Source organism: Lissotriton helveticus, chromosome 9 (genome assembly GCF_964261635.1).
Source record: "Lissotriton helveticus chromosome 9, aLisHel1.1, whole genome shotgun sequence".
NCBI classification, from domain to species: Eukaryota; Metazoa; Chordata; class Amphibia; order Caudata; family Salamandridae; genus Lissotriton; species Lissotriton helveticus.
This window is the reverse complement of record NC_136070.1, coordinates 241,326,432-241,334,861: the sequence shown is the minus strand read 5'-3', so window position 1 is coordinate 241,334,861 and position 8,430 is coordinate 241,326,432. Positions and strand designations below refer to the sequence as shown.

The 8,430-nt window shown below is 49.3% G+C and overlaps 1 protein-coding gene across 1 annotated transcript in view; it reads right to left on the bottom strand.

Annotated features, from left to right (window-relative positions):
• KNL1 (kinetochore scaffold 1) overlaps positions 1 to 8,430 on the bottom strand; it is a 579,877-nt gene that overhangs the window by 346,358 nt on the left and 225,089 nt on the right. The window contains exon 12 of the mRNA XM_078659817.1: positions 3,276 to 3,343. Within this exon, the coding sequence (XP_078515943.1) occupies positions 3,276 to 3,343 (68 nt within the window). The remainder of the gene's footprint in view (positions 1 to 3,275; positions 3,344 to 8,430) is intronic.

Genomic DNA, 8,430 nt, shown 5'->3' with positions numbered 1-8,430 from the left:
TTGACATTGTGATCATTTGTCAAGATTTTTACGTCAGTTATGGCTAAGTGCCTTTTTGATATGCGTGCGTCAAACTCCACAGTTAACCCATCACTGTGACTAATTATTTAGGTGTATTTTTTAGGCTTTGCATCATGTATGTGCTGTCAATTCAGTCTATGAGGTTTACAACAAGTGTTCTTTGTACATTTCTTTAAGTCATTTGCTATCATCAATAAGTCCAGCTATTTAGAGTGCTAGGGAGACATTCCATAGTATTGTTCTTTATAAATGGACATACATTTCCTCATCCCCGTTAAGGCCCATCGGGGTTCTGGTTTTAAATCTGATTATTAGTTTGTATTCAAGACGTCTTAGTTTAAGGAGTCGAGCAACACACCAGAGGCCACAAAGGCACAACAAAACCCTATTTGTACCACTCTCTGAAAGCGGTGACCACACCCTCTTCCAAAACAATGCGACTGTTACTATATATAGATTTACAACGTTTAAAAACAGTTTTTATACAAGTGGGTTCAGCACAAAAGGTGGCAGGGTAAAGCTCAGCTCCACCTCCTAAACTGTGCGTAGCATCTGCCCTCAAAGCTCCAATGCAAACTTAATCTGATTCCCTTTAGTATTAAGGTGAAACAACAATGGGGTCCCAGAAGAGGTTTGTTAGCCAGGTCAAGGCAATGAGGTAGCTGAAGAAGGGATGCTGCTTGTGGGTCCCCAGGAGGAGCAAACCGCACCAGCATAACGCCACCTGCGGGGAGACAACCGCAGCTCTAGCGCCTCACCTTTACCCACCTTCACCCACTCCTCCAAGCTCCCAAAGCGTGCCCCACTAGGCTCCTGTCCTTCACTCCCCTAAGGTCCGTCCTTCGCCGTGCCCTTGTTCGGATTTAAAATAAGTGGCTGAAACCCGGAGCCGTAAGACCCCAGGAGACTATGTTTATGTGGAGTATTTCAGCATGTGACGTCTGTGTACGCTTGTCTGCATCCTTGTCAATTCAGTCTAGTGCAGAGCTACTCTACGACACAACGGGTCAACAAACCGCAGAACGCTGCTGGAGGGGAGATGTAAAATGCAGTGCAGACCTGCTCGTTGGAAACACAGAGCCTCCGAAGCCCCTCAGCTACCTTCACTGTATCTCCACTCCATGCCCCGACCAGCCCGCGACCACTGTGAGGCTGGTGAAAATGCGGTAGCAAACAGTGGTGGGGACTCATATGAGCCCCATGAACCCATGTTCTAAGTTTCAACTTGGCTTGAAACCGTCTGTTTTTACAGACCACCTTTTCCATACCTGAAAACCAGTGTCTTCATCAAAGGGATAAAGTGTGTAATACATTACACTGCTGTGAGTTTTTTAAAGCTCAATTATATTCCTTATCTATTTGCCTGGTCGGTGCACTACCGGCAAAAAAATGGACACAATAATGCAAGTTTGTTTTACTATTGTGTACCCATTACAACAGAGAAGGTGGTAACGGATTACCCAAGTGCCTATCAAATATACTTTTTGAGTTGCATTGATAGAATTTTGTTCTGTGCATGTATTTACTCCTGTGTTTGGGTTTCATGCATGAATTTAGAAGGAGCCTTTTTCCAAAGAGGTTTGGTAGCATCTTCTAAGAGATTACACCTCCAGGAGTATTTAACAGTGAACAGTGAAAAATAGTGAGCGGCTCATGTGATTGCTTGGTTGACTCCATCACTTCTACCCTAAACATAAAAAAAGAGTCTTACATTTAATTGCGATTATTGGTCTAGACCGGAGCGAATTACTTTTCCAGATCAAACTTTCGAAGTGCAGGCCTTGCCTAACGGCCGCTCGCCACCTGTGTATAGAAGCCGGGCTTCCAGTTGCCTTCAGCGAACACTGCTGCTACATCTTCATCTCATCTCATTGCAGGGGTAAACAGACTGCAGAGAGGCACTGATGGCGCACTCCCACTGTCCCTGAGCACCAGCTCGGAAAGGTGTTCCAGAAGGAGGATTGTTGGCAAACTAGTCTTCCAGGACATCCATGCCCAGTATTCGGGTTGGCCAAACGTTAAACATGCTTCAAGCCTAGTACATTCGAGCCAATGCCTAAACCTAACCGGTCTTTGTAACTCTCAGTCCCCCAGATTAATCATTGACCCGTTTTGCGAGTCCTTAATAGCGATTAAGGAATCGCTATTAAGGACTTGTAAAACGGGATTCATGTCGAAATCGCGATTTTATTTGCGATTCCTACAGCTTCCTTATTTGCGATTAGCAAATTGCTAATCGCAAATAAGGAATGACTCCCCATTCATTCCTATGGGCCTAAAGGTCCATAGGAATGAATGGGGAGTCATTCCTTATTTGCGATTAGCAATTTGTAAATCGCAAATAAGGATGCGATTTCAAGGGTGCCAGGGGTGTCCAAAGGACACCCTGTAGCACCCCTGAAATGTAAATGTAGACTGATGTTGCGCACACACATGTCCAAAGGACATGTGTGTGTGTGTAACATACCACTTAGAAAAATGCACTTTAGTGCATTTTTCTAAGTTTTTGCTATTTACCACGAAGTCAGACTTCGCGGTAAATAGCGGCCAAAAATAGCAAATAGAGATTCCTTAAATGCAATTCCTCGCCATTTAGGGATTTCGCAATATGCGATTTTTGCATTTGGGATGATGAATCCCAAATGCAAAAAAAGCGCTCGCAAAGGGCCAGATTCGCAGAATCTGGCCTTTTGCGAGCCGATTTCACCTTCATGAATCTGGCCCTAAGTTTCCAGGAAATAAGCAATACAAAAAAAGAATTATTTATCCTGAAGAGAAGCCAAACAAGATGTGCATTGACGAAATAGACATGCAGAGTATATACATTCATGTGCAAATACATATATTTTTTTATTCCGAAGGAGTGCCCTGGACACTGCTAAAAATCCAGCCGTAGACTATTATAGCACAGGCAAAAAATAAATGCACACCTGGTCAACTCTAGAACACTGAAAGCCAAAAGAATCGTTAATCTACTGAGGTTTTAATCTGTAAAGATTGCTGCAATTCAAAGGATACAGAAAATTGCTATTCACTTTTGGGCAAGGGGGAAAAAAAAACATGTTCTTGACCCTTTTAAATCTCACTTAAATTGCCTAGTGGTCAAGCACATTTTAAGAATACCACAGACACGAGTAGAGGATAGGACAGGACTGAGAATTCAAGATATGAACTAAATAAATATAACAATGTTTCGAACATAAACCGGTCTTGAGAACACAGCTTTACTATTATTATTATTTTTTTTTACATACCATATGCAGGTGCAATTTATCACTGCTGTCAGCAAAAATGTGGGAATCCGCCTGGCTACATTGCTGACCTAAATATAAGCGAAAGAGAGAAACGGTAAGGGAGTAACAATTACTATCAAAAACAAATAGAACTCAAAAGTAACAACACTATTTGCCAGTGTGGCGCTCCATGGAAACAGATGAAGGAAAATGCACAGAAAAAAAAAATCACAAAAAACGTGTGAATGAATCATGAGGGACCATGTTTTAAAACATGAATAATCCTATAAAAAAAGCATTACAAACGAGATTATAAAGAAAACAGAAGTCAATGGCCTTTCTTTGCCCGTATTGGTACGGTTACTGTTTACAAAACACAATATTAAAAAGAATTGATTAAAAAAAAAACGAACACGTCGAGCAGTGAATTACCTTAAGCCTAAACAGGGCATTTTTAAAGAGCTGTCTTTAGTTGGATCTATACTGACTTGTCTCAAGTTATGGCTCCGCTTGTTGCATGGTGTAGTTTTCCTTTGAATTAGACCAGTAGTTTGGTGGATTGCCAAACTGAGGTGTTAATTTCCATTACTTAATTTCGGAGAAGTTGTAGTTCCTTCCTTGCTTGGGAGGTTTACGGGCTTAAATCTAGAAATAGCTAATTGTTTGCTATCTTTAAGTGTGAGACTTTATTATACTGGATCCCTTCTCTCAGAATAATTTGTGGTTCTTCTACAATAACTATTTCCACACCACTTAGATGAGTACATGACAGTCACATACGTATTATGTAAAACCACAGAATCTTAAGAATGTACTAAAATTTTCATGTTGCTGTTCACAGACCACCAAATATACATGCATCAATGCATAAAGACCAACAGTCATACATGACCCAAGAGAGGGGAGATGAACAGCAGAAGGCGCAAGGCAATGTGCATGTGATGTTTAGGATGATGTACAGAAGAGGCAAGAGTGATGTGCAGTAACCGAGGAAATGTCATAGTAGACAGGGATGAACCTTAGGAGAGCAGACTGATGCAATTCAGAGAAGCACCTCACAAGAGTACTGGGCCATGTCACTCGACCGATCTATAGGCTGTGCCCTCCACTACAGCCCTTGGCAGTGACCCTCAGCGCGGAGTGGTGTGACTCACAGGGGAGCTGCTACTAACAAAGGTGCTGGGTTGTGCAACTTGATAGAGCACTGGATGATGCTCCCCACAACAATAAAATTAAGCAAAGCATCAAAATAATCAGTCTGCTGGCTAGTTGCCAGATGGGGGAATGCAATCGACCCACATCCCTATTTCACTGGGTTAAGAAAAACAGGATAAAAGCGCACTTCAAAATAAAGCTTTCTGTCTAACTGCTTTTCCAATCATTCCTTTAGCTCTACTTCTATACCTCTACGCCTGTAAGGCGCTCCACTGTATATTGTCAAATTTTTACAATAACAATGCTTCAATAAAACAAAAATTAAAAACATCACTTGGGGTTGTACATCAGGGGAACACTGGATGGTGTGCACTGATCTGCATGAATGGAGCACTAAGTGATGTACGAGTTACTTACCTTCGGTAAAGATGTATCTGGAAGAGACTATTCTAGCCGCAGATTTCTTCTCGTAGAATTATCCCCAGGCGTGAGACTGGATCTGGAAACTTTTTGCCACAGCATCTCTGCGCGCCGGGGGCAGGGCGACACCATGCGACTCCGTCCAGGAGTCGTCCGCGTACGTGACGTCAGCGAGGTCACATAAGCCCCACCCCGGAGCGCCTACGTCTGTTTTCTTTGGAGAACTTCTCCGCGCCAAAACGCGGAGCCACCAGACAAAACTGTGGGAGTATGGGAACAGTGTGCGGAGAGTAGAAAAAAAGGGGCTGTGAAACACTGCAGTATCCAAAGGCAGGGGCAGAATAAAGAACAGAACAGAGCCCTGAGCAGTCACCCTGCCAGTATGTAAACAGCCTCCCACTCTCCCCCGGAGACAGGGAACATATGTAAAAAGTTATGACACCTGCAGCAGGTCTACAACCCCCACCCGGAAACAAGGAAGGGGAGCCTGCCTCATGACAGACCGGGACAACAAAACTCCAAGTCTCCCCAGCACAGAGGGCATCCATCCCCCAAGAAACCAGGGCAAGGCATTGCCAGATGACCCCAACCCAGAGGGCAGCAGAGGGGCTAGGACCCCTAGCAGCAAGAGGTAGGGAGGGGAGGGAGGAGATTGAAGGCAAACCCCCCCCCCCACCCCAACCGGGAGCAGCCAGAGTAACAGGGAACAGGAGCTCTAAAATCCCATCCTCCAGTGAACCAAAGAGGAAGAAGGAACAGCAACAAGATGGAGCAACCAGTCAAGAGCTAAAGAATGCACTCACAAGAGACACAGTGCCGAGACCAACCCAAGGGGCCACGCAGAACGGGGAGGAAGGGCGGGTCGTGAAGGATTCTGCGGCTAGAATCGTCTCTACCAGATACATCGTTACCGAAGGGAAGTAACTAGTACATCTGATAGAGACTACTAGCCGCAGATTCCTTCACGTAGAATAGATACCCTAGCAATACCTACGGGGAAGGAGGGTCTGCGAAAGGACCCCACCTGCCAGGACGAGACAGACTTTCTCACAGGGGACCAGTCCTGCGGACCAGGTAAGTAACCTGGTCCCTTCCAGGCAAGAGGAGCCCCCACAAACAGAACACCACGAACCCCAAGAGGGATAGAGGAAGAAGACTGAAGAGGCCCTTACCCCCAATAACAGAGGAACCAAGGGCAAGGCAAGAGAGGCCGAAGCATCCCACACCCTCCAAGGCAACAAAGCTTCCATCCAAAGCCAGGAGGAGAAGCTTAGAGGGCCCAAGGAAACAAGGGAAAAGAAGGCGAGCCCACCCCAGATGGAAGGCAACAGGCCAGCCAGAGCGGCGCCAACAGACATAAACCGCCAGAAGCAAGAAAAAACAGCCCGGGGCCCCAGGAAGACCAGACACCACCACGAGGGGCCGCACACACGACCTCAAGGTGTTAAGGGCCCGCAGGGCAGCGCTGGTCGAGGCGAACATGTTGTGCCCCCAAGAGTCCAACCAGTGGGCCTTCCGGGATGGCGGAGTCAACAGTGGCGGTAAGGAAGGAAAAGCAGTCTACAAAAGTGGACTTGAGGTAGAGGGGTGGAGGGAAAGACACGCCGAGTCACGCGGCGCTGGAAGGTGCCAGTGTAGAAGGTGTTGGGGCACCGGATCCCCTGAGGCAGGGCGCCTCCAAGCCCCTATCATGGAGGAAAGGAGCGAACCCTCAAAGAGAAGCAACAGCTCCCTCCCACCAGAGCCCTGGTGGAGAACCTCCAAGAAATGGTCCGCCGGAAAATGAGCAACCGGGTCGCCCATGCGCAGGATACCCGCAGCCGTGGACACTGCGTGAGCGAAAGCCGCACCCGCCTCCGTAGGGCCCCACGGTGGAGAAAGCAGCTCCTCCGTGGGCGACGGCTGAAAACTAAGGCGGCCGTCCCCGAAGCTAAGCAGGGCGGGCGAAAGCCAGACCTGGAAGTCAGAAGGAACCGAAGAATGGGGATCCTGCCGCTTCTGCGGCGAACACCTCTGCGTCGGAAATGGCGGGGAGGCGCCCTTCGATCACGCCGGTGAGAAAGACACCACACGGCAGCCTGTCTCCGGGGAGCAGGACACCAGTAGGCACCCAACCTCCAGAGAAGAGGAGGCGTCCGAAGACTAATCCGCGGCATGACCTCTGTGTGGATCCATAGAGTCTGCCACCTGAGGCAGGACGTCAACACCATCCGGCGCCGAGGGAGACGCCAGATAGGGCTCCTCCAAGTCACACTGCGCCAGGGATCGGAGTGGAACCGGAGCCGAAGTGGCCAAGGGGCAATGCCGAAACAACACTGACTCTACCTCCGCTGAGGCAGCCGCCTGGGTAGAGGAACAAGAGGGACCAGGGGAGTGACACGAAGCCCTCCGCCAGCCTCTGCCCAGGATGTGACAGAGGTGGCCCTGCGACCCATGCGGCGGCGGCAGGGACGATTCAACCTCCGACTCACCCTCAAACGAGGCAGCTGCTTACGGGGAGAGACCAGAGGGGCCCGGAGGGGAACGAGGGGTCCCCGCCCAACCTCGACTCGGAGGGCCCACCGACCCCTGTGGCGTCACCCGGACCAGCAGGAGCCGGCACGGCGCCATCTCAGCCGTGGACAAGGCCTCCGCCTGCCCAGAGAGCCGAGCCGGACTCAGGGATGCAACCCGAGCCCCAGTGACCTACCGCGACACGACAGGGACTCCCTCGGGAGTTTGCGGCAAGGCTGAAGCGCCATGGTCCGAAGGAGGGACCCCTGAGGAGCCGCACCCCAACAGGACCACATCCTCCAAACCTGAATCCGAACCAGCGCGGGGGCCAGAGCCACCGGCAACGCCGCTGATTGCACCGCAGAGGGCCCCGCGCAAGGCAAGGTATCTGCTGACGCCCCAGGAGGGGAAGGAGGCGGAGACACCAGCGAGGCCTGCAAAGCCGCTGCGTGTCTCCATCTGGACTCTCGACTCCCCCTCACTGGGAAACGGTGAGTAGGAGGATGACACGCGGGGCTGCATCACCCTCGGAGAGCCCACGCCCCTGGCAGGTCGAACACCAGCCCCCGGGGACAAACTGCAACACTTACCCACCCAGGAAGCGACACTCTTGCGACATCGGAGAGGGGCGAGGACGACAACAACGGGCGCTTCTGAAGCCGTCTGCTGGGGAAGATTGAGGGGATGAAGCCGAACTTGAGAGACGTTGTAATGGCGGGCTTCGCTCGCATCGCCTTTCTCGTGGGTTTTGGCTCGTGGGGTTAGGCTCGTGAGTTCGACTCGCGTCTTATCACGAGCCAAAGCCCGAGACTAACTTTGTTTCTTTTCAAAAGTCGTATACACGAGCTGAGGCCCGTGCTTACTGTACTAACATGTTGTGTTTCAAAAGCCCTTCCTCGTGCTTGGTCGGCTGTGTCTTCCCGTTAGCCATTGTAACCGCAGGCTTAACGGAGACAGGACGTCCATCACGGGTGGAGTCATGTACTAAGGATTAAACTTCTCTTACCTGGAATATTCCGCCTCTTCCTAATTTATTACATATTTTGGCGACAAGACGGAGACTCCACCCCACCCACGCTGATATTTTTCCGTGATTCAAACCTCGTCA